Source organism: Babylonia areolata, chromosome 24 (assembly GCF_041734735.1).
Source record: "Babylonia areolata isolate BAREFJ2019XMU chromosome 24, ASM4173473v1, whole genome shotgun sequence".
NCBI lineage: Eukaryota > Metazoa > Mollusca > Gastropoda > Neogastropoda > Buccinidae > Babylonia > Babylonia areolata.
This window is the reverse complement of record NC_134899.1, coordinates 49,803,059-49,830,468: the sequence shown is the minus strand read 5'-3', so window position 1 is coordinate 49,830,468 and position 27,410 is coordinate 49,803,059. Positions and strand designations below refer to the sequence as shown.

The 27,410-nt window shown below is 40.1% G+C and overlaps 1 protein-coding gene across 3 annotated transcripts in view; it reads left to right on the top strand.

The window, feature by feature from the left end:
- LOC143299168 (centriole and centriolar satellite protein OFD1-like) overlaps positions 1 to 23,576 on the top strand; it is a 43,912-nt gene extending 20,336 nt beyond the window's left edge. Inside the window, exons 21-29 of one of the 3 annotated variants that reach the window (XM_076612305.1) lie at positions 2,047 to 2,154; positions 2,490 to 2,589; positions 3,405 to 3,535; positions 6,222 to 6,380; positions 7,271 to 7,443; positions 8,810 to 8,899; positions 9,623 to 9,655; positions 13,832 to 13,881; positions 15,033 to 23,576. In XM_076612305.1, the coding sequence (XP_076468420.1) occupies positions 2,047 to 2,154; positions 2,490 to 2,589; positions 3,405 to 3,535; positions 6,222 to 6,380; positions 7,271 to 7,443; positions 8,810 to 8,899; positions 9,623 to 9,655; positions 13,832 to 13,881; positions 15,033 to 15,066 (878 nt within the window). In that variant the 3' untranslated portion in view covers positions 15,067 to 23,576. Of the gene's footprint in view, positions 1 to 2,043; positions 2,155 to 2,489; positions 2,590 to 3,404; positions 3,536 to 6,221; positions 6,381 to 7,270; positions 7,444 to 8,809; positions 8,900 to 9,622; positions 9,656 to 13,831; positions 13,882 to 15,032 lie in introns of all 3 variants that reach the window. The other 2 variants (XM_076612306.1, XM_076612304.1) reach the window with 2 other exon arrangements.
- The last annotated feature ends 3,834 nt before the right edge of the window (positions 23,577 to 27,410 follow it).

The following is a 27,410-nucleotide window of genomic DNA, read 5'->3' as shown; positions in this document are numbered from 1 at the left end:
TTTGGCAGGAGCAACCCTTTTGTTGTCATGGGTTCTTTTACCTGCGCTAAGTGCATGCTGCACACAGGTATTGGTTTATCATCTCATCCGAATGACTAGCGTCCAGACCACCACTCAAGGTCTAGTGGAGGGGGGGGGGGGGAATATCGGCAGCTGAGCCTTGATTCGATCCAGCGCGCTCAGATTCTCTTGTTTCCGAGGCAGATGTGTTACCTCAAGGCCATCACTCCCTTTTCTGTTCATCTCTCTCCCTGATAGTGGAAAATAGTCAAATATAATAGAAAATGGACATGTTCTGATATTCATTGTTGACATTATTAGTCATTTACTGAGGAAAACTGACTTATTGGTTGGTATTTGCTTGTTTGCTGTAGTTAGCTTTTTTGTTTATTTTTTACATCACTTCTTTGTTCATATGGTTTTTGTATCGTTTCAATACCCCCAGGGAGTTTATGAAATAAACCTTTTGCCTTGCCTTGCCTTGCCTTCTGACACACATGCACTCATGCACATAACAGGAGTGTGTGAACGTTATTGTGTTGGCAGTGTCCACACAGAGGGTGATGATACCCCCACAGCCAGCCCCATTGTTCTCTCTCCCTTTCTGACTCTCTCTCTCTCTCTGTCACCAACACACACACAGAGGGTGATGATACCCCCACAGCCAGCCCCATTGTTCTCTCTCCCTCTCTCTCTCTCTCTCTCTCTCTCTCTCTCTCTCTCTCTCTCTGTGTCACCAACACACACACAGAGGGTGATGATACCCCCACAGCCAGCCCCATTGTTCTCTCTCCCTTTCTGACTCTCTCTCTCTCCCTTTCTCTCTCTCTCTCTCTGTCACCAACACACACACAGAGGGTGATGATACCTCCACAGCCAGCCCCATTGTTCTCTCTCTCTCCCTTTCTGACTCTCTCTCTCTCTCTCTCTCTCTCTCTCTCTCTCTGTCACCAACACACACACAGAGGGTGACGATACCCCCACAGCCAGCCCCATTGTTCTCTCTTCCTTTCTGACTCTCTCTCTCGCTCTCTCTCTGTCACCAACACACACACAGGCATGTGTCACAAATAAGATTTCTGTTACATATAAAATTTAAAATAAATACCCAGGCTCACACCTTCCGCTACCACTTCCGATCAAGGACAGTAACGAAATTATTTTTATCTTCCTTTCTTGCAGATTTATTCTTCCGGATATTTTGAAATGACGAACCCCTCCCTTCCCACAACAAATATAATCATGAACACATTCTTACCACTGGCCTAACGCTCTCTCATTCAGTTCAAATCCTAACCTACTTCAAAAATTCCCCATCACTCTAGATCTAGACATAACAATAAAAGACAAGCTCAGACGAAGAACCAAAACTTACAGTTTGCATCCTAAGGAGGGAGCCAGCTAAACAAAATGACACATGGAGGGTCACTGGTGCTCAACAGCCTGGCACTTCAATTTCCAGATACATTCATCCTACTTTCATCCTACAGCATTCTCTCTACAAATTTCATGCTCGCATCTCTCTCTCTCAAACCAGAAAGTGAAGTCAAACCATTGATTCCTCATCCCAACTTCCGACTCTCCAGTCCGACCAATCAGAAGGGAGTTGACGGGCGCAATAGCCGAGTGGTTAAAGCGTTGGACTGTCAATCTGAGGGTCCCGGGTTTGAATCACGGTGACGGCGCCTGGCGGGTTAAGGGTGGAGATTTTTACGATCTCCCAGGTCAACATGTGTGCAGACCTGCTAGTGCCTGAACCCCCTTCGTGTGTATATGCAAGCAGAAGATCAAATACGCACGTTAAAGATCCTGTAATCCATGTCAGCGTTCGGTGGGTTATGGAAACAAGAACATACCCAGCATGCACACCCCTGAAAACGGAGTATGGCTGCCTACATGGCGGGGTAAGAACGGTCATACACGTAAAAGCCCACTCGCGTGCATACGAGTGAACGCAGAAGAAGAAGGGAGCACACAAAAATCGTGTATTTCGCTCCCTGACAGCATGCACATAACAAGAGTGCGTGAATGTTACTGTGTCAGCAGTGACGGCACAGAGGGCGGTGGTGTCTCCTCCAGCCAGCCCTATCCCCCATGACCGGCCCATGTCTTCCACGCCCTACAAACGTCGCCCTGACCCCTCCCTCCATGATGGTATCTGCTGCTGCTGCTTCTCTGCCTCTCTCCTCTCTTTTCTTCTTGTGTGTGTGTGTGTGTGTGTATGTATGTGTGTGTCTGTGTGTGTGTGTGTGTGCACGTGTGTGTGTGTGTGTGTGTGTGTGTGTGTTTGGATGGATGAGTTTGTATATATGCATGTGTTTGAATGTGTTTGAGTGGGTGATTTTGTATGTGTGCTTGTGTTTTGATGTGTATGCGAGTGAGTGTGGAATGTGATTGTGAAATGTATATGTATGTGTGTTTGTGTGTGTGTGTGTGTGTGTGAATGTGCAAGTGCTTTTGTGTGTTTGGTGTATGTGTGTGTGTTGCAGACAGTTTTGCAGAGCTGAGTGGTGGCAAACTGCAGGAACCCAGGACGGCACCTCCCCACTTCGACCTGTCCAACGTGTCTGATGAGGCCGATGAGAAACAGTGAGTCCACAAACTTCGCCTGTTACCTTGCTCAAGCGGCAGTGAGCTGAGGCTCTGGCTGTTCAGAAAACACTGATTGGAAATAGTTCACAGGTCTGACCAGGGAGAAACAAAGCGAAATAAAACAGAGCTGTATTTAGACAAGGTAATGAAGTAAATGAGTTTTAAAAAACATCATTTTAATGAGGTAAGGGTAATTAACTGGACAGTTTGTTTTTTTTGCTCTGCCCATCCTCAGTCAATTCGAAGACGACAGCAAGAAAATGTAAAGTTTAAAAAAAAATCTTTCTTTTTCTTTAACAAATAGTAGAAACAAATAGTAAAGAGTGGTAACTCTCTCCATTCACAAGTTACACAACTTCAAGTCAGTGCTGCTTACGCTACCGATTGAGCTAGCACACAGGTAAATAAAAGGTACTTTGGAACAAACCCAGACACATTCCCAAAAAAGGAAGTGCCGGGCTAGCTCTTATACCGATGATTTGACATGTGCACACAGCAGCAAATACAGAAGAAATGTGCAAACACAAATTAGCTTTTATTCAAGACTGGCAGAGCTTTTTAATCCTGAGCAAGCCACACAGAACACATGGACAATACAGAACAAACACATGGTTGCCTCGGTGGTTTTTCAACTGGAAATTAAAAATTGTGTGCTCACTGAATCGGTAGCGTAAGCAGCACTGACTTGAAGTTGTGTACCTTGTGAATGGAGAGAGTTACCACTCTTTACTATTTGTTAATCATTTCATCTCCTGGCCTCATTATTTGTTAATTTTTTTTTTTCTTTATGTACGAATGACACACTGTGGCAGGGCGGGGGAAACGAAACACGTCAAGTCTCGACCAATCACTGTGGATGACCTGGAGGCACGCCCCGGTTCTCCCAGCATGCTGGTGGTGGCCGAGTCTGAGTCAGCCGGCAGCCCTCCACAACAAGAAGAAGGTATTTGTTTGTTCGAGGCATGTTACCCGCGCTTAGGCACCCAGCAAAAATCCGATCCCCGACAAAGGAAAGACAGGATCGACTTAGAGGTAGAGAAAAATGAACGAATCGAGGGGGCCGAGTCGAATCGAGTACACAGAATGTAAGAATACAATACAGACAAGCCGCATGCAGCAAAGTAAGGCCAAATGAATACGCTTAATAGCCAAAAAAAGCGTAAGACGAGACAGAGCGTAAACCTGACAAGATGGCGTGGAGAGCCTTGGCCAAAGGAATGATTCAGGGCTTATAGCTTTTAGAGGCGTTTGATTGGCTAAGAGCAGACCGGGCAAGACGGGTCGTCTTTTCACTGTTAGCCATGCGAAATTTGGCCAAGCAGAGCAAACCGATAGGCCTAGTTTGCATCAGTTTGACATGGTAAGTATATGTAACACCAAACATGGAGTATAATACAAACTCCTCCTCTTCGTTTTAAGGGGAATGTATTGCCACCTTGTTGTCGAGTTCATTCATTACATCCAGAGAGAATGCTGGTTAAACATTTTGTGCTATATGAATATAGGATACAATACAGAGAGGCCTTCACACAGAGAGAGTCAGGGTGGAGGTTGTGGAAGGGGTCACTGCAAGGATAGAGCCAGAGAGGCAGTCAGAGAGATGTAGTGGTCATCAGCCTGGGAAGGGGTGGTTGTTAATATAATAATAATAATAATAATGGTATTATATAGCGCTGAATCTTGTGCAGAGACAAATCAGATCGCTTTCGCACCAGTCATTCACACGCATGCATAACTCTAACACTGGAGAAACTGAAGACAAGGAAGAGGCAGGGAAGGGAGGCTATTTTGGGAAGAGGTGGCTTTTATGGCCAGACTTGAAAGAGCTGAGCGTGGAGACTTGACAAAGCGAAAGAGGAAGTTCATTCCAATTGCAAGGTCCAGAGACAGAGAAAGAACAGCAGCCAACAGTCGAATGTTTGAATCTGGGTATGCGTATCCAAAGCCGATCGTAGTGAGCGAGATGGAGTGTAGAGGTGAAGGCAGCCGCAGAGATAGGAAGGGGCAGATTTGTGAATACATTTATAACGTAGAGTGCTGATCGTGTACTTAATTCTGTGTGAGACAGGGAGCCAGTGGAGATGTTGCAAAATAGGAGTGATGTATGTGCTGAGTTTTGTATGTGCTGAAGGGACTGAATTGATGAAGCAGGCAAACCAGACAGTAGAGAGTTACAGTAGTCAAGGCGAGAGAGAATGAGAGAAACAACAAGTCTAGATTCCTTGACCAGTGGTGCCAGAGTTATTTTTAGGGTTGCTGCAATCGTTTGTGCTGGCCAAACTCCACAGTTAATGTTAAGACACAACTAGATCACTACAGGGACTGGGCGATACAGATAGTTTATTCAGTAATGACACAGATAATGTGTACAGTACAGGGACTGGGGGATACAGATAGTTTATTCAGTAATGACACAGATAATGTGTACAGTACAGGGACTGGGGGATACAGATAGTTTATTCAGTAATGACACAGATAATGTGTACAGTACAGGGACTGGGCGATACAGATAGTTTATTCAGTAATGACACAGATAATTCGTACAGTACAGGGACTGGGGGATACAGATAGTTTATTCAGTAATGACACAGATAATGTGTACAGTACAGGGACTGGGGGATACAGATAGTTTATTCAGTAATGACACAGATAATGTGTACAGTACAGGGACTGGGGGATACAGATAGTTTATTCAGTTATGACACAGATAATGTGTACAGTACAGGCCATGGACCCTCATGATGAGAATACTGTGAACAAAGATTCCAAAACAACAAAGCCATACCAGTGAAAACGCACAAAAGTATATGGCAAACTACAAATTGAACAGTGCACAAATGATCATTTTTAAACAGATGATATGGCACAAAATTTCAATGCCTTATACAAGTGAATGGCTAACTGTTTTATAATAATTTCCTGTGTTGAGTACGTTTGCGCGGCAAGTTGAAATATAGTTGGGTGTCAATAATATTTGGGAGGTGAGGTGGGGGATTAAATGATGTCTGTCATTCAAAGTAGGGCAGCATAACACAAAGTGGAGTTCACTTTCTTCAGCTCATCTGCAAAAGGGACAAATAAGACCACAGAGCTGACTACAGTGACAGTGAAGGAGAAATGTAGGAAATCCCTAATCTGAACCTTAGGTGTTTAGATGTATTTTGAATGTTGATCCATTTTCTTGGATAAATGAGAAGAAGCAGAATCATCCACTTCAAACCAGTCATAAGTGAATCACTCATTTCTTCTGCTTTTGTGAGCGGCTCACAAATGCAGAAGAAAGAGGGATGTGAAAATGGTTGGGAGGCATGGGACTGGAGGAGTGGGGCAGTGTACTGTGTGTTCCTCATCCACCTTGCAGGAGGAAGGTGTTTTTTTGTCATGGGTTTTCACCTCACCTCTCTTCATGAAACATACTGAACCCATTCCTCACAAACACATTCACACAAACGCATCAGAGTGCAGACGCATGTGTTTGTGTATGATTTTGTGCTTATGGCTGTTTGCGGGGGGGCAGGGGGGGGGGTTGGGGGGGGGGCAGGTGCATGTCTGTACACATATGTATGTATACACACACGTTTATGCATGCTTACTAGAATTCCCCTATCCTCACGTTGTTGTGTGGGCAGCCCAACCCAAACCAGCTAAGCTGGACCCGCTGCCTAGCCAGCCCACCACGGAGAAAGCCACGTCCTCCGCAGCACCCTCTCTTTCCCTCGACGCCGCCTGGAAGCAGCCGTCCGTTTCCCTGGACGACGCCTGGAAGAAGCCAGCCAGCTCTTTGGGGGGTAATGCTGGGAAGACTGTGGTGAAGCTCCTGTTGGCATGTCTGAATGTGGATTGCGTTTGCTGCAATGGTTTGGAGGGATGGGGTGCGGGAATGGTCATGCACGTGTAGATATTTGTATTTGTATTTCTTTTTATCACAACGGATTTCTCTGTGTGAAATTCGGGCTGCTGTCCCCAGGGAGAGCGCGTCGCTACACTACAGCGCCACCCATTTTTTTGTGTATTTTTTCCTGCGTGCAGTTTTATTTGTTTTTCCTGTCGAAGTGGAATTTTCTACAGAATTTTGCCAAGAGCAACCCTTTTGTTGCCGTGGGTTCTTTTACGTGCGCTAAGTGCATGCTGCACACGGGACCTCGGTTTATCGTCTCATCTGAATGACTAGCGTCCAGACCACCACTCACGGTCTAGTGAAGGGAGAGAAAATATCGGCAGCTGAGCCATGATTCGAACCAGCGCGCTCAGATTCTCTCGCTTCCTAGGCAGACGCATTACCTCTAGGCCATCACTCATAATACTACTACTGCTAATAATGATGATGATGATGGTGATAATGATAATTGTGCATTTCTGTAGCGCTTACCCAGTGTCTTTAAGCACATTTAACAACACTCACCAGAATACTGTTTTAGAAATATTTAAGATACTGACTCGCAAGAAATACTGTTTTGAAACATATTTAAAGATACAAACTCGACAAATCTGGATTTGGTCAAAGCATACTTTTTTTTATGTATCTATTCATTGCAATTTCAGTGTGTGGTAACTAATTTTTTGTCCGTTTAAACATCCTGTTTCAGCAAATCTGTTTAGACCATGGATGCAAACTAACAGAGCAAAAACCACAGTCTGTGAATGTCCAGATCAGAATCGTTTTGCTGTGTGTTTTCAGCTGAGCGAGAAGCTGAGAGGAAGAAAGAGGAGGAGGAGAGGAGAAGGAAAGAGGAGGAAGAGAGAAGGAGAGAGGAGGAAGAGAGGAGAAGGAAGGAGGAGGAGGAGAGAAGGAGGAAGGAAGAGGAAGAAGAGGAGAGAAGAAAGGAGGAACAACGGAAGAAAGAGGAGGAGGTTTGTACTGCAGAGGACCTCTGTACTCAGTGTGTGTGTGTGTGTGTGTATGTGACGGGCGCAATAGCGTTGGACTTTCAATCTGAGGGTCCAGGATTGGAATCTCGGTAACACCGCCTGGTGGGTAAAGGGTGAAGATTTTTGCTATCTCCCAGGTCAACATATGTGCAGACCTGCCAGTGCCTTAACCCCCTTCGTGTGTATACGCACACAGAAGATGAAATACGCACACTAAAGATCCTGTAACCCATGTCAGTGTTCAGTGGGGTATAGAAACATGAAAATACCCAGCATGCATGAACCACAACAGAGTCATCATCAAGTCGATGTTGGTTGTGTAACGGAAAGAAGATGTGTGTGTGTTTGTATGTTACTATGTATAAATGAGTGAGTGTATGTGTCACTTGCTTCTTTTTATGTACTTTAAACTGTAGGGTAATAGGATATATATATATATGTGTGTGTGTGTGTGTGTGTGTGTGTTGCCACTTCAGGACTGAGTTACCTGTTCTGGCAGACGTTTTAACCACTGAGCCATCATACGCCTAGTTTGAGTAGTGAAATTTAATCCTTGTGAAGTTTACTTTCATTCCTCCTCGACCAGATCCAGCTGGAACTCTTTTCTGCTGCTTCTGGCCATTGCCTTGAGAGCCCATGTCCTCTCTCTGCCAGAAATTGACAGCTGTACACACACACACACACACACACACACACACACACACAAACAGTTCACACTCTCTTTGTGTCCTGGGCTCCGCTCCTTGCAGAAAGCACTGAGGTAAATACCAAGACCGGTAAAATATGAAAATATCAACAATAGCAGGCTCTTCATGTCTTTAAAACTTGTAAAAACAGCTTCTTCAGGCAAGGGTACAAAAGTGAAAGTTTTACAGGCTGGTTAAATAGCAGTCAGAGAGTAAAAGTCAGGTAAAATCAGGTAAAACTGGGCAGGTAAAAACATGCTGCATGCAAAACAATTACAGAACTCAACTGCACACTCCACACACTGCCACCCCCTCCCTGCACACCATCATAACTTCCATTACATTTAAAGGGGGTGGGGGGGGGGCAGCTGATACTCTACATTAGGGGTATCACATGTGATATGTTGTCTGATTTTCCACTTTCTTTCGTGCCAGGGAGAAACTAAAACTTGGGTTTCAGTTGGGTGGCGACAAGTATCACATTTTCTGTTGCAAAGGTGAAAACCTGGTTTGTTCGCTGGTCCATAAGGAATATGCTGTTTGGGTACTGTGGGTTTATATATATGTATATATATATGCCAGTCTGTGTTGATAGTGAAGTGAATGGTGTGTTGGTGGTGGACAGATGTGTAGGTGTCATGTCAATGTGTGTGGTGCTTCAGGAGAAGGCGGCACAGGAGGCCGGTGGAATCGACCCCGTCATGCTGCAGTACATGGCCAAGGTGCAGGCCATGAAGGAACAGGAGAAACAGGTCAGGGAGAATGACTGTGGCAGTGACAGTGACAATGGCAATGACATTGACAACAACAATGACAGGAACGTTTACCATGATTGACAGTGATTGTTATGATAGCAGTGACAACGGCAGTGACAGTGACATTTGACAGTAACTGTAACAATGGCATTAATAATAATACAGTGACTGTGACAGTGACAGTGACAATGACAGTCTCAACAACAGTGACAGTGGTGATGACAGTGACAGTGGCAATGACAGTGGCAATGGCAATTGCCGTGACTATGGTATTGACCGTAATAGTGGGCAATGACAGTGGCAATGGAAATGGCACTTACAGTAACTATGGCAACGGCAGTAGCAATGACAATGATTTGATAATGATATTAATGGTGACAATGACAATAACATGACAATGACAGTGACAATTTTCTTCACACACACACACACACACACACACACACACACATGGGTGTGGGCATGAAGGCATACACGCGCAGGTGAACAGTGTGATGCTTTGGTGTCGATGTTTCTGTCTTTAACAAACACTGAAGTTGTTAAAAAAAAAAAAAAAAGGAGAGAAAAAAAAGATCAGCATATGATTCAAGCCATTTAGACTTGATTCATAGGGTGTCAGTGATCTTTGTTGATGTTGTGTGTTGTATATGACCATGGTTTTTTGGGTTGTTTTTTTTTTTAATATTCTTTTTCAGTTAGTTTTGTATATTCTTTTTCCAGGCCCCAAAAGAAACCAAAAGTACAGCTGGAAAGGTAAGAAAACTCATGACTCCATGAAATGGTATTTGATTTCGTGCTCATACACGCATGTATTCACACACACGCACACGCATGCACATGCATGCACACACACACACATACACACATGCTCATGCACGCATGTATCTCTGTCTCTCTCTCTCTCTCTCTCTCTCTCTCTTACTAGAATTGGAAGATGTTTATATGATTATATGTGGTGATTTAAATAGTCGAATTGCTAGTCTTTCTCCATCTCAAACAGTAAACGAAAACGTTGAGTCTCAATTCAAAAGTTGCTCTGTAATTTCTAACCGTTGCTCTCAAGATACATATATTAATGCATTTGGTAAATCCTTGTTGAACATGTGCACTGCTTTAAATTTGGTTATTTTAAATGGGGTATGTAATGGTGACCAGGAAGGTCGCTATACATTCTCAAGTGAAAATGGAAGCAGCGTCAATGATTACTTTATTTTATGTAATGATTTTTATGATCTTATTTGTGACCTCTGTGAACTCCACGTTGCCGATCGATATGAATCTGATCATTTTCCTATTGAATATCGTATTACACTGTCAACTGATTGTCAATTTAAAAGCAGAGAAAGTAATGATGTGCAGATTATAGAAAAAATGGTATGGAATGATGAATATAGTCAAGAATTTTATAGAAAATTATGTGAAGTAGAATGTCATGATAGATTGCATATAGCTCTTGAACTGATTAATGTTAATGTTAATGAAGCCTTGGAATTGTTTAATGATTGTATCCGTGAGTGTGCGGCATGCATGAAGAAACGTATTAAGGTAGATAACAGTAAGCATCATGAAGGTTGGTTTGATGAGGAAGGTAGGTATACCAGACAAAATGTACGTAGATTATTGAGAAAATACCGTAGAACGTTAGATAAATATGATAATAATGAGTATGTGAAAGCTAGGAGAGAATACAAACATATTTTAGATAGGAAGAAAAAACAGTTTAATAAAAATATGTTGGATAAGTTGATTACTTCTATTAATGACCAAAAACGGTTTTGGGAATGTGTACATAAAATATCATTTAAAAAGAAACAACCTAAAAATGCATTATCTGTAGATGACTGGTTTGAACACTTTAGAACTTTATTAGATAAAGATATACCACATGATAACACTGATTATGCCTCTTTAGATATGGAAACTGAAGCCATGAACCGTCCGATCTCTCGGGAAGAGGTTTTGTTTGCCCTTAGAAAAATAAAAAGTAGAAAAGCAGCAGGCCCTGATGGTATTATTGGAGAACTTTTAAAAAGTCCATGTGAAATGATTGTAGATTTTTTTGTGAAATTTTTGAATGTTTTATTTGATAATAGTGTCTTTCCTGAACAGTGGTGTGAATCTATTATACTTCCACTTTATAAAAAAGGCAATGTAAATAACACCAATAATTATAGAGGCATTTCACTCTCTGATATTAGTAGCAAAGTATATAGTATTATTATTAACCAAAGGCTTCAGGAATATGTAGAATATAACAATATAACTGGAGAACATCAAGCTGGGTTCAAACGAGGTTACTCAACAACTGACCATATGTTTACTCTTTTTGCCCTAATACAGAAGCAATTTTCATGTAATCGTAAACTTTATGTTGCGTTCATTGATTTTGAAAAGGCATTTGACTCAATTAATAGAAATTTATTATGGCCCATTCTTATTAAAAATGGAGTTAGTGGAAAACTATTCAGTTGCATTAAGAGTATGTATAGTGTTGTTAAAACAAGAATTAGATGTGGTAACAAGCTTACTAATTATATATATTGTACAAGAGGTGTGAAACAGGGAGATGTATGTAGTCCTATTTTGTTTTCATTATTTATAAACGAATTAGCGGTAGAGATAATAGATAAGGGTAGGCATGGTGCTAGATTCACAACTGATCCAATGGAATTGTTTATTTTACTACTCGCCGATGATATAGTTTTGCTCTCCGAGACAGTTGTTGGTCTCCAGATACAATTGAATAATTTGAAAATTTCAGCTTATCAGTTACAGTTACAGGTTAATATGGATAAGAGTAATATTGTTGTTTTCAGAAAAGGGGGTTATTTGGCAGCGAGGGAAAGGTGGGTTTATGATGGCACTGTAATGCCAGTGGTTAATGTGTATAAATATCTCGGAATATTTTTCTCTACGCGTTTGAGTTTTGTAGCTGCATGTAAGGATTTAGCTAGCAGAGCAAAGAATGCATTATTGCATATTATGAAGAAACTATTTTTGTTGAATAATAACTCTCTTGACCTCTTTTTGAAAATATTTGATATCCAGATACAACCTATTGTATTATATGGTTCAGAAATATGGGGATTAGATAGAAAAGCTGGTATGCATTGTGAATCTGTTCATTTATTTGGTCTTAAAAAGTTTCTAGGGGTTGAAATGAGAACACCTAATGACTTAGTATATGGAGAGACTAATAGGTACCCAATTTATATTAATTCTGCCATTAGATGCATTCGTTATTGGTTGAAATTATTAAAAATGAGTAATAATCGACTGCCTAGGAAATCTTATATTATGCTAAATGATTTAGATTCAAGAGGGAAAAGAAATTGGGTATCAAAAATTCGAGTGTGTTTATGTGAAATTGGGGTTGGGTATGCTTGGGAATTTCAAGGGGTTGGTGATGAAACTAGATTTATACAAATTGTTCGACAACGATTAATAGACTGTAGGTGGCAGGAGTGGGAAAGCCATATCCAATCAAGCGACAGATTTGACATGTATCGAGTTTATGTTTCAGATCACATAGTGAAGCGATACCTTTTGATTGATTTAAACAGACACCTACGACTTATTCTAACTAGATTCCGATTTGGTATCTCTGAATTAAACATACATAGATATCGTTATAAATCCATTTGTCATTCTGGTTTAATGTGTCCTTTGTGCGGGGAATCCAGAGAGGATGAAGTCCATTTTGTTTTGAAATGTCCTGTCCTTAATGATCTACGAAACCAGCTCATTCCTAAAAAATATCATGTATATCCTTGTACGTTTTGACTGTGTTTACTTATGTCATCGGTGGATGAAAACACTATACGTGGTTTCGCTTTGTTTCTCTCTAAAGCATTTCATTTAAGAGAGACACTTATATCCTAGTTTTATTGGAGCTTGTTATGGAATATGCTGCACTGTTTGCATTAACAATTACAATGACACATACAAAACAAAATTTTGTTGTTGCCCCCTGTTCATATGGGGCTATGGCCTTGATTGAATAAACCATCTTGAATCTTGAATCTCTCTCTCTCTCTCTCTCTCTCTCTCTCTCACACACACACACACACACACACACACACACAGAGGGCTTATTTTTTCTTTGTTTTTTTTTGTTTTGATATAGTAGAGTTATTTTCTTCATTTTCTCTTCTGAAATATATATATATATATATATATATATATATATATATATATAAAGCACAGACTTGAGATTTTGGCAATAGTTTACTATCTGTAGCAGTTATCATGTTTACAGCAATAGTAATGATGTGAATGGTAAAAATAAAATTAGTATAATAAAAATGATAATTTAATGCTTATGCATGCACATACTCACACACACATGCATGCAGGAACACACACACACACACACACACACACACACACACACACACACACACACACACACACACATATATACATATTTGTATTTCTTTTTATCACAACAGATTTCTCTGTGTGAAATTCAGGCTGCTGTCCCCAGGGAGAGCGTGTCGCTACACTACAGCGCCACCCTTTTTTTTTAATTTAAAAAAAAATTTTTTAGGTGTTTTTCCTATCACAGTGGATTTTTCTACAGAATTTTGCCAGGAACAACCCTTTTGTTGCCGTGGGTTCTTTTACATGCGCTAAGTGCATGCTGCACATGGGACCTCGGTTTATCATCTCATCCGAATGACTAGCGTCCAGACCACCACCAAGGTCTAGTGGAGGGGGAGAAAATATCGGCGGCTGAGCCGTGATTCAAACCAGCGCGCTCAGATTCTCTCGCTTCCTAGGCGGACGCGTTACCTCTAGGCCATCACTCCACATCCATATATATATATATATATATATATATATATCCCAATGTATATGTTTATCCATTCCAAAAGGTGGACAACATTTCTGCGACAGTGTGTAATGTAGAAATGTGTTGTGTAACAGGTGAGAAGCCCTTCACAGTCTGACATTTCTGTGGTGGACGATGCCAAGAGGTGAGTTGCTTCATGTCTGTGGGCTCTTTTATATATATATATATAATTTTTCACTTTTTATCAAAATATTTGGTTTTTTGTTCATTGGTTTGTGTGTGTGTGTGTGTGCTCGTGCTTTGTGTGTGTGTGCATGTGACACATTATGACTGGACGTTGTTATGTGTCATAAGTAACGGAATGTCCCCAAAGTAAAGTTTCCAGCTATTTTTTCATCAGAAGTTTTGATCTACTGGTAAAAGTTTCGGTTAAGTATGTGTAATTAAAGTTTATTTTATGTCTTTCATGCCCAGGTTTGGGCTCTGTACTCTGTGTGACCAACTTCAGGCCCTCTCTGTTTCCGCCTTCCCAGATTCAAACACTCCACAGTTGGCCACTGCTCTTTCTGTGTCTCTAGACATTATACTTGGAATGAGCTCTCTCTTTTGCTTTGTGAAGTCTGTGCACTTATCTCTTTCAAGTCTGGCCTTAAAACCTACCTCTTTCTAAAATAGCTTTCTCCCCCCACACCCTTCTTTTCCTCTTCTTGGTCTTCAGTTTCTGGAGCTTTCTATTTTCAAGTGTTTTCTTCTTCTTCTTCTTCTTCTTCTTCTTCGTTCGTGGGCCGCAACTCACATGTTCACTCATATACATGTACACGAGCAGGCTTTTACGTGCATGACCGTTTTTACCCCACTACATAGACAGCCATACTCCGTTTTTCGGGGATGTGCATGCTGGGTATGTTCTTGTTTCCATAACCCACCGAACGCTGACATGGATCACAGAATCTTTAACATGCGTATTTTATCTTCTGCTTGTGTATACACACGAAGGGGGTTCAGGCGCTAGCAGGTCTGCACATATGTTGACCTGGGAGATCGTAAAAATCTCCACCCTGCACCCACCAGGTGCCGTGACCGAGATTCGAACTTGAGACCCTCAGATTGAAAGTCCAACGCTTTTACCACTCGGCTATTGCGCCCGTCATTTTGAAGTGTTTTAAAGATTTACCTTTCATTCCTATGAATTAGAGTTATGTGTGTGAACGAGTGGTGTGTAAGCACTTTGATTTGTCTCTGCACAAGATTCAGTGCTATATATAATTTTATTATTATGATGAAGGGGAATAAATGTTGTGTTTAGCGTTGATCCGATGATGCTGTCTGTTTCAGTGAACGTGATGACTTTGATGATGATATCTGGTGATGGTCTTTCTCTCTCAACAAACTTCAGACCAGTGTTGCCTTCAAACTGTGATATGTTCTGCTTGCGTTGTTTTTACCAATCTTTTTTTTTTTTTTTTTTTCTATTCTAAGACATTTACTTCTCTCTCCATCTCTGTATCTCCCTTCTTTTTCTGTTGGTATTATTCTTTGGTATTAACATTGGTAATAAATTTGTCTGGGTATTCTTTTTGAATGGTAACTTTTCAATTTTTTTTTTTTATACATTTGTGTTGAAGAATCATCTTCCTGTAAGTAGTATATATTTGTGATCTTTATTATAAAGTTCATATTTCAGCTGTGAGAGAGGGAGAGTGAGAATGTGGAAACAGTACTTTTCAGTGAAATCATCAATGGATGGACATCGGATAGTTGCTGAATCAGTTTCTAATTGCCATGTACCTGGATTGTCAAGAATATGACAACATCAAAATGAAAAAAAAAACTCCCCCCCCCCCCCTCCTACCCCCAGATAAAACAAACAAAAAGCAAGCAAAAAAAAAATCTGGAAGTGTTGCTTGTGCAGTGAAAGAAAAACTGAAATGGGATCGATATGGCTTGTTTGAAGTGCAGTTACGTTTTCTTTTTTTGTGAATTTGGCAAGGGTATAAATTGTTTCCCCGATCAAAAGAAATGCAGTCCCAAGAAGAACGAGTCTCAATAAAGAATGGTGACAGACAACCTGGCCTGTAAACTGTCTTATCTCATTTGGCTGACAGCTCTTCACTGATGAGCTTTCTCGTCAGCAGCTGTTGAGGGGTGAAGGTGGATATAATGCTTGTCGCATGCACAGTGTGTTGGCTTGTAAGCCAAGATGTTTCAGGCTGTTATGGTCTGGAATGGAATACATCAGTGTTTTGATTGTGCACTGATAGGAATTTTCAGAGCTGAATGGTGTGTCCACATAGACATACTCATTACATGCACACACACACACACACACACAAACATATATGCACTAATTTGTATAGGGAAACCATATTGTCATAGTTTATGCCAAACATCTGTCAGAAATTTAGTTTGGTATTATTAGCATTTGAATGGGGAAAAAAATATATTGAAGAGGATTTGCTGGATCTAGCTTTGAAAATAATAAGCTTCAAATCAAACACATGTATTAATAAAAATAAAATACATTTTTAAGCAAAGTTCATGTTTATAGAGAATAAATGTGCTTTTATACAATAGATAGTGTGTACTGAGCTTGTGTAGTGATTTGTCAGGATGTGTATGACTTCATGAAAAGATCACGTCTGCTACATATTTCAATCCTATCAGAAAAGCACTCCTTTATGACATGATCTTTTCAACGCATACTACAGACTTCACCCCTCACCCACAAAATACCCTTTTTATGACAGGTACTTATCTACACCACAGATCCAAAAATGACCCTTTCCCAGACACATCTCAACAGCTGCCCTTTACTAGAAACTAAAATAAAAGGTCAAGCCTTTCATGCAATTCTTTACTATTTGTTAATCCTGGTGAATCAATCAGTAAGGCAGAAAACAAGAAAGAGACCACAGAAAGAATAGGAAAAATCCAGAAACGGAGAGTAAAAGGAAAGAGAACATTTCCAACACACAATTTCCAGAAAGTGAGGACACTGTTTACACTGACAAAGCCCCCGACATTCCCAGTGGGTGGTGGATGGGTGGTGAACTGAAGAGCAAATGAACAACCTGTCACACGCTCTTCACTAAAGAAACCATTACGTTACACTGCATACAACCAGTTTTATTTTTCCATGGATGTTCATGCTGCGTACACAATCATGCATGCAGTAAAAGACAGATTCAATTTCTAAATATATCAAACATAATTTGAAACACATTCAGGTTTGATATTTTTTTGCTGTGTGGCAGTGTCGAATCTGAAGGGACGCATTTCTGTTTTGTTTATGGGTAAATAATTGTAACGGTTAGTAATTAATGCCCGAAATTATTGTGAAGCTGTACAGTCAATGTGTAAAATCTAAAAGCCAAATCACTCCTTGGACTTTTGTGTAACTACATGTGCAGGTGTGTATACACTTCTATGTGTGTGTATGCATGCGTGTGTATATATGCATGTATGTGTGTATGTTAGCTTATTTGTGTGAAAATATGTGTGTGTTAGCTTATTTGTGTGAAAATATGAGGACAGTATGCATGAATATTTTTTATGTGTGTGTATGCAAATATGAACATGTGTCACTTCTGCAGTCATCTCATAAAAGAATGTTACAAAAGACACCCAAAAAATTAAAACCAAAAAAAAAAAAACCACCAACAAACAGAAATACTGCACCACGATGGAGAATAACTGAATCAGGAAGTTTTAACATTTCCATCATTTCATCAACAAAACACATCGCAAAGTTCAGATAAATAAAGAATACAGAGTTAATTGATTCAATCAAATAAATACAGTAAAAATGTCATGGGTATATGTTGATTTTAACCATGAAATAGTGCACATTCAATCACCATGAATTTACTGTATTCAAATTCATTTACCCGCTTCGGAAATAAAGAAAAAGGTTTCAAAACCCACATACTGAGTAACTATAGATCCTTTTGTCTGAATGTAATCCCAATGGAATTCTGGACAATAAAATGTACAGTGTGTGGTGATGTGATGCTAATGTCATCAGTAGCAATTTAAGTTTGTGCTTGACATTTCATTATTTTTGTGTGCAGGTCATTTTTCCAAACAATGTGTGTATATTAAAATTTCAGTTGAAGGGTGTACAGCCAAGTGGTTAACCCACTCCAGACGAATAGTTCTCTCCCTTGCTTTTCCCTTCAGACGACCCATTTGTTCGGGTTAGGAAAAAAATCACAAAAAATACAAAACATAAAGTAACTGAATGAAACTCACTGTACTTGACCCACTGACCCCTCTCCTCACGTCATGTGAACGCCCACCCGCCTCCCTGTTCACTGCTCTCAGAAACTGAGTCACTATAAGTAACTTCTTGATGGTAGCTTTCTTCACTGCAGAGATACTTTATTCAACGTCTTCATCATCCTCATCGATGTTGAAACCTTTGAAGCATTTCAATCACTTCAGCAGCGGTAAAAGCCACTGTCATGATCTAGTTGGCTCCATTTTCGATACATATGCAGATTAGCTTGTCATGTGGGGTCCTGAACTCACTGGCTCGCTGTGGAGCGTGTTCGACCCTTGACACGTTCGCAATGTCGGGTGTAGCTGCAATTGTTATGCTACCCCATAAGGAAAACATGGACAAATTTTTAATTGTCAAAACCGCTACAGTGTTCCACTGTCCGGAGTGAGTTCAAGCCTTGAACATCTGATTCTGAGGGTCCTGGGTTTGAACCCCAATTACAGCACTGGTGAGGTCAAGGGTGGAGACTTTTCCAGTCTCCCTGTACAAAGACATGCAGACCAGCTAGTGCCTGAACCCTTTTCCTTTGTGTACAAACACATGCAGATGGTCAAATCCATTTATAGGTGCACACATCACTGCCTGCCTCTAAGTTCGAGTGTGTGTGTATCAATGCCTTATCACATTCGTACTGATGTGCATCTGTTGGCATGTTTCTTCAACAGTTACATTTCTAAATGTCCTTGTCTTGTATGAAGGCACAACCTTGAGATGAAAAGTCAAGTTATTCACGATGGATCACTAATATACTACCCTGAAACAATATTCAGCACCTCATTTCACAAATCATTGAAAAAGACAAAAAGTTTGCCCCAAATGAGCAGTCCATTGTGAAGTGGATTTCCACCAATAAAAAAGAAACTACAAGCACACCTCATTGAGTATGGCTGCAATGTACTGCAAACAAGTCACACAAGCACAAGTACATGGGAATGAAACTGTTAACAAAATAAACTAGCCAAGTAATTACTCTATGTACATCCTTAGTAGAACAACTGGCCTCAAATCTTGACGACTTTAAAAGGAAACATTCAGTAAAAAGGGCAGAGAACCGGCCTCAGTCATGCTGACTTTAAAAAGAAACAGTCAGTAAAAAGGGCAGAGGGGACAGACTGGGTGTGAGGGTTGTTCAAGGAAGAACCGATATTCTATTTTTTTTTAAATTAAAAAATATATATATATATTATTTATTTATTTATTTATGTACCCTTATAGTTGACTTCATCAAGTTTTTGCGCCTTATACATATTATTATTGGTAATAGTAGTTGTTTTTTTTATGTATTTATCTATTATTTATTCACCCTTTTTTTCTCAAGGCCTGACTAAGCGCGTTGGGTTACGCTGCTGGTCAGGCATCTGCTTGGCAGATGTGTAGAGTATATGGATTTGTCCTTGAGCTACTGAAAGTGAAAGTGATGTAAAATAAACCCATGAGCTGACATGGCTACAGCTCTGAAATCATCAAGAACCATCATCTCTTCACATCCATCTCAAGACAGGTGCAACAGCCAAATAAATTGAAGCGTTCCATTTTAAATCCTACATTCAAATCCCAGCTGTGGTGCCTGGTGGGTGAAGGATGGACATTTTTCTGATCTCACAGATCAACAGATGTGTAGACCTGCTAGTGCCTGAACCTTTGTTGTGTGCATGTGCTTGAAAAGGATCAAACACATGTTAGAGACCCTGTGATCTGTGTCTGCATTTGATGGGTTATGGCAGTACTTTCATACCCAGTATGCACATCCAAAAAAATTGAGTGCGACTGCTAACATGGTTGAGTGAAAACTGCCATACATGTGGAGGCCCTCTTATACATATAAGTGAACATTTGTATTTGTATTTCTTTTTATCACAACAGATTTCTCTGTGTGAAATTCGGGCTGCTCTACCCAGGGAGAGCGCGTCGCTAAACTACAGCGCCAGCCATTTTTTTGTATTTTTTCCTGCGTGCAGTTTTTTTTGTTTTTTCCTATTGAAGTGGATTTTTCTACAGAATTTTGTCAGGAACAACCCTTTTGTTGTCGTGGGTTCTTTTACGCGCGCTAGATGCATGCTGCACACGGGACCTCGGTTTATCGTCCCATCCGAATGACTAGCGTCCAGACCACCACTCAAGGTCTAGTGGAGGGGGAGAACCAGCACGCTCAGATTCTCTCGCTTCCTAGGCGGATGCGTTACCTCTAAGCCATCACTCCACATGGGAGTTGGAGTTCATGAATGCAGACAAAAAAGAAGACCCCTGGCCACCCTCACACCCCATTCATCATTCTCACCCTCACACCCCATTCATCATTCTCACCCTCACACCCCATTCATCATTCTCACCCTCACACCCCATTCATCATTCTCACCCTCACACCCCATTCATCATTCTCACCCTCACACCCCATTCATCATTCTCACCCTCACACCCCATTTATCATTCTCACCCTCACACCCCATTCATCATTCTTGTCCCTCAGCAACCCCTCCCCTTTTTTTGTTGTTGACAATAATAACGCCATCCAATTAAAAAAATATAAAAGGGTAAAAGACCAACTGAACTTGTGTTAAAATCAGCCTGCTGTTTGTTGACTAAGCCAAACAGAAAACTTGACGACCAACAATGTAAAACCAAAGGCCTTTCTCATTTTCATCCCTTCAAGATTGAAGATTGAATTTCCTTTTATCCATTTTGGGGTACTGCAGATTACAAACAGATGAACAAAAGAACACATAACATGAAAAACAACTAAGAAATGAACTCTGTTTACAAAACTTGTGTGTTGATTACAACGTAATCCACGCTCTTTCAATAATGTGACCTTACTACCCATCCCATTCCTCAAAATGCATACACATGTTCAAAACATATCAAGATAATCTATAAGATTGTCTTTAAAATATTACAAAGAATGTAGCGATAAAACTACCTCTTGCAGCTATGTACTTTTTGAAAGTAGAACTAAGAAATTGATTTCAAATTTGTAATCTTTGTGACAGACATTTACCATTTTCATGAATTTTGAAACTGAAAGCTTAAGTTTTATCAACTTTGAGGGCATCAGTCTACAAAAATTATAACTTCATTCTGGACTAAGAAAGCGCTGGGAAACCACTTCTTGTTATAAATAACTATAATGAGGACACTCTATAATGAAATGACTTGATCTCCAATCACTGACAAATAACACTTCAGTAACACTTACAGACAGACTCAGGACTGGCTACTCTATGGACAAAATGCTGGGTGTGAAATCATCACTGACACAATTCACTGTCAGTGACAGGTGACCGACATAGACGGGCTGTACCTGTTTACAATGGAAGACAGCAAGCCCAACCAAACAACGCAATAATGATCATCAAAAAATAAACAACTGCTGACATATCAACAAGCATTATTTACATCAAAATTTGTATTTAAAAAATCTTCACCATCGGGAGAAAAAGAGAGACAGGAAGAGTTTGAATTATACTCCCTGTTTGGTAATATATACTGTAGCATGTCAAACTGATGCAGATCCTGGATTCCTCTCTCAGTGCCGTTAACTCACTCCGGACGAATAGTTTTCTCCCTTGCTTTCCCCTGCCGACGGTCAACCCATTTGTTAGGGTTAGGGAAAAAATCACAAAAAATACAAAACACAAAGTAACTGAATGAAACTCCCTGTACTTGACCCACTGACCCCTCTTCTCATGTCGTGTGTACGCCTACCCCCTCCCTCTCTTCACAGCCTTCAGAAGCTGAAACACTGTCAGTACCTTGTTGCTGGTAGCTTTCTTCACTGCAGACACTTTATTGAACATCTTCATCATCCTTGTCGATGTCGAAACCTTCAGTTTGAAGCATTTCAAACACTTCAGCAGCAGCAAAAAGCCGCTGTCATGATCTAGTTTGCTCCAAAATTTCCACCTGTATCGCCTGGGACGCCATTTTGATACGTATGCAGATTAGCTTGTCATGTGGGGTACCAAGGTCAACAGCTGGCCAGTGACCATTCAACCCTTGACACGTTCGCAATGCCCAGTGTAACTGCAATTTTTATGCTACCCCATGAGGAAAATGTGGAAAAAAATTTAATTGTCGAAATTGCTATAGCATTCCGTCATCCGGAACGCTACCTTGCGTCAGGAACGCTACAGCGTTCCATCGTTCAGAGTGAGTTAAACCTGAGGCATCAGAGTTAGCAACTCCGCCAGACGCTCAAGGCCGTTGAGTAGCACTGGGAGGAACCCGGACACTGCATCAGTTTGACATGGTACTGTCTATGACACCAAATGGTTGATTATGACTAGTAACACCAGCAAAGTTTTCAAGTGAAAGTGAAAATCTAAACAATTTACAAAAAAAACGTAAAGTTAACTGTTACAAAGTTAACTTCAAATCAATGCTAATAAAATTAAAGAAAAAAGCAAACCAAAAATAATGATAATGAAAAAGAAATTATATTTTAATTACGATTAAGTCAAATTTAGCAAAAAAATAAACCAAAATAATGAGTCGTAATGAAACAAAACATACCATGAAACATAATAATAATCATACGTTTATACTGTGTTTTAAAGCGCTTAAAAATAACACACACATAAGCGCACATACACATACACTCACATCTGCATGCACACACAAGCATGTAAGGAAGAAATAAATGTGGATCTGTAGAATACAGATACAGGATTGATTCCATAAACACTGCTTAAAGTGAGATATAAACTGCAAATGATTATCACATGGTGCATAAAATTATTCATCGTTAAGAAAAATGCCACACATCCACACTACTACTACTACTACAACTACTACTACTATATAAGGCATTTATATAGCTCTGAATCTTGTGCAGAAACAAATCAAAGTGCGTTCACTCACAACTTCCACACGCATGCCTTAAAATCTGAATCAATGAGATGAAACAAAAGACGCATAAACACACGCACAAAGAAAGCAAAATATTATTTGTTTACACCCACACATGTACTTGTGAGTCACTTCCCCCTGACACATGACAGACAGAATGATCAAAAGGTGCTAGTTCCATTATTCACCTCTTGTCTGAGAAGTCACTGTTAAAAAACCCCAACAACACGCCTATAAATAATAAAACGTGCAAACACACATGCATACCTGCCATGACAATTCAGCAGCACACTTTCTCACAACTCATATCAGCATTTTGGGCTTGCGTAGCATTATCAAGCGAGTAAAAAAACAGAATTCAAAAACAACCTTCAATTTTTGAAGCCAAATCTTGACATGAAAACATTCACGGAAATTGTAGCTGAATCAAAAAACAATGAGGCTTCTCAGATACAGACAAAATCTGTTGAAAGCCGAGCAAGGTACATATATGATGCTTCTTAGATATGTACAGATAAAGTGGCAGCTCTGAGGAAAAAAACATTTCATTATGACAGTTGATATCCTCTGCTGCTGTGTTTAGCAAACCCAGACACATGAAAACCGCCATTCATGAAAGCTGCATGTTCAAAATACTGTCTCTATGATGCACTGTGCTGTCTTCACAAAGAAGGAAAATGGAATACTCCGTAGTTCACACACACACATTCACACACACACACACTCAACACACACACATACATGCACACACATTCACTCATGCACATTCACTCATGCACATACACTCAACACACACACACTCTCACACACACACACATACATGCACACACACACATATACATACACACACAGACCACAGTTGGTAAATGTGCTATGTTGTGATTGCATCTGTATAAGAGGAAGTGACTGATGGTGGAGAGAAACAGACTGTATTACTTCATCCCAAACCTGAATGAACCACCACAGATGCAGCATCAGCCATCATTAATCATCAGCTTTAAACTTCTCTGTCTTTTCTTTTCTTTCTTTTTCTTCCCTGTCACACAATCTGTCAGTCAGTCCATGTCAGGTGACATTCAGAGCTGTCGTCTGCAGGTCCTGCCGGCTGATGTATGAATCAAATTGAAGACAGATGTGTCTTGGCGTTAGTGCTTCTTTTTGCTGTTGGAGGGGAGGGATAACAGGGTGGGTAATGGTGGTGAGGTATTTTCACATCACTGTCTCAACCATTGTATTAACTTGTGTCATATTTGCTTGTACTTGTCACAATACACAAAAAGAAATGATCATGTTTAAAAAGAAAAAAACAACAAAATTTGGTTAAAAAAAACTTGCAACATCAGCAAGAACACACTTAAGATTTTAAAAATATTCAGGTGATATGAACTGTAAAATCTGAAGCATCTCTCTGTTTCCCTGTGTGTCCTTTTTCTACTTCCTCTGCCCTCTTAAAACATAGATATCATCCCAAGGTGGAAGGCTTCTAAAACAGTTTCTCTGGCATGTAAACAAATATGAATGTATAAATGATATTCCACAGTGGTGTTCTTATGTTTCTCTAGCAAATATACACATACATATGTACATATGATTCTGTTGAGGAATTCTTATGTTTCTCTAGTATGTAAATAAATATATGTATACATGATATTCCATAATGGAATTCTTTTTAACAGGATTTCGGTGTGACTCCTCTCAAAAAGACCAGTCTCTGCAGCAGTGGAGTTTCCACACTAACATTGCCCATCACCTGTAGTGCACACGAGAATGAAACAGAAAGACTATGGGGTCAGACGTCCAACACGTGCTTCCCTTCATTTCAGTTCACTGATACATCCACACACTACATAAGACAACAGTAGACCCACCACACATCAGGCTTCCTGAATTGACATCCTGCGTTTACATATATGTATATGTATGTGCGTGTACCGTGTGCAACTATATTTGCGTCAGTGCATCACCCATTTCAAAACAGTTCATCAACGAACCCCCCATTTGAAAACAGTCTGTCAATGAATCACCCGTGTCCTGTAATGGTAAAATATCTTTCCCTGTCACTGTGTACAAGTCGTCTTCAGCAGTCTTTCCTTTCTGTATCACTCAAAACTAAACAGTAATAGATAGCTCATCCTGCACCTCAACCATAGGAAGTTATTTCAACTGATACCCTGTTTCTCCTTTTTCAGGATTTTTTTTTTTTTTAATACATGCACAACAGACACACACACACACGCACACACACACACACACAGTGTAATGGTGTTCCCTACTTTATCCATGAGACCATCTCACCCTTAAGTCATGTCAGTGGCATGTCTATATGCAACATCACCTTTCCCCCCCCCTTTTTTTTTTTTTTGCTGGCCTATCATCTGCACCATATTCAGTGGCATTACTCCCATGCCACTCATTCTGAAACTCTCATACATGACCACACTCAAGTTGAGCAACACATTTATATATCACAAGTGATACCACTCCCCACCTGATCATTCTTCTTGTTTTGGCTGGGTTGGGTTTTTTGGGGGTTTTTTTTTTTTGGTTTTTTTTGCATGCGTGCGTGTCCATAAACAAAAACTTTTCCACTTTACCCTGAGATCATTTCTGCACCAAATAATTAAACCAAAAGACTTCTGCAAGTCTAGAAACATATCAAACAGTTTTACATGTGACCATCTCCTTTCATCCAAGTATGCAGGGAACCCAGAAATGATGCATTTTAATGCAAGATACCTTTGTCAATGCTAGCCTGTCATATTCCCATAACTTTTTTGAAAACAGAGTGTGGCTGCCTAATCGGAGGGGTCACACAATTCTATGACCACTTGTAGAGATATATGAATGAATCTGGGACTTGCAGCCTAAGAACCCAGAGGAAGATGATGATAATCCTAAAAACTTAACATAAGCCAAGCAAAAAGTGGAATTAGGAAGCGAACAACAACAACAAAAAAAAAAAAAAAAAAAACGTTTAGTAATGATCAAATAACCTCTGATGCTGACAATCAACAACAGTTTTCATAATGATTCTCCCACACTACAAAAAGCTGCTAACTATGGGCTACTCTTTTTCAACTAGTCATTGTATAAAGACTTCAGTAATCTGACTCTTTTTTTTTTTAAATCTCACTTCGGTGTTTTAATCAAAATCATTGAAATAAGCTGACAATTAACTTATTTAAGCCAACAATAAAAATTCAGTAAGTTAACAATCCATGTTCATTTTAAACTGGTATACTTTGTACACACAAAAACTCCCTCTTGTGAACAGAACTCAACATCTTCATTTGGTGTGGACACTGAATTTTATGAGCAATGGCAGCCAAAAATGTTTTCTGAGCACCTTGAGAACCAAATTCAAGCTAAATGCTATCATCCTTCAAAAACAGATTTTTAGACGAAATGATAAAAACCTTCTCTTTTAGATGCCAGAGTTCTGTACACTGTGTGTAGTTAGCACATGCATGTGATTCAGGGTCCAGACAGAAATAAATTTTCAGAAAAAAGTTCAAGGACTTTCCAGGACTCTGTCAAAAAATGTCAAGGGTAATAAAATAATGTTATACGAACATGTACTCTGAAAATAACTCTTTTTTTACTGACAAGCATGTTGAGGGAAATGATTCAAGTGGTAAACAAGTGGTACGATGTTGCATTTTGTTCAAGGTAGAAAAGCATGTGTAGCACTTTCTTCTCTTTTTTTTTTTTTTATTCACTCCTCTCTCACCCTACCTCATTTTTCCCCCCTTTTTATTGAAAATACAGGTTAGAGTTTTGCTGATTTTAAAGCAAGATTACAGTCCACAGCTTTTGAAGAAAAAAAAAAGTAAATTTCCTACTTAAAATTACGTTTAAGTAACATACTTACCGTGCCCCACTAGTGCAGACTCCGGCAGGGGTCTGACATTCCTGTCCTATGCAAACTACTATCCGCCTATGCAGAGAAAACAAAAGTAAAAAAAACGAAGACATTCCACTTTTTTTCCCCCTTGCCTTTGCTGTTTTTCCAGCAGCTTTTCAGTGGTGGGAAAGGCCCTTGCAGATTCCCAGGATTTTTCAAGGTTTCCAGAGCCATGGGTTCCCACAGTGTGACCAAACAAAATTCCATACTTTTCCAGATCTTTCCATTGCCAAACTGATTTAACTGAATTAAAAGAATTGTCTGCTACACTGCTGATAGACTGGCACATACTTGGTAGATCATCTCTGTTCAATTTTCACCACTTTTTGACTGTATGTTTGTTTGTTGTTGTTGTTGCTGTTGTTTTTTGTTGTTGTTTTTTTTGTTTTTCTTATTGATGCAATAAGCTCTTTCTTGAATGATATCGATAGAGTTTTATGAAAATTCCAAGACTTCCAGACCCTGAAGGACAAAACAATTTCCCCCAAGACTTTTTTTTCTGCTGCCCCATCATCTGCCCCGTTGCAGTGGCATTACTCCCATGCTGCTCATTTAGATTCCTCCATACACGGCCACACCTGGCTTTGTCCATCACATTCCCAGTGTCGGCAGTCCACAGGGAACCATTGATGTTAGGTTGCCAGGAGGCCACAAACCAGAAGAGACCCTGTACTGCTGCTGA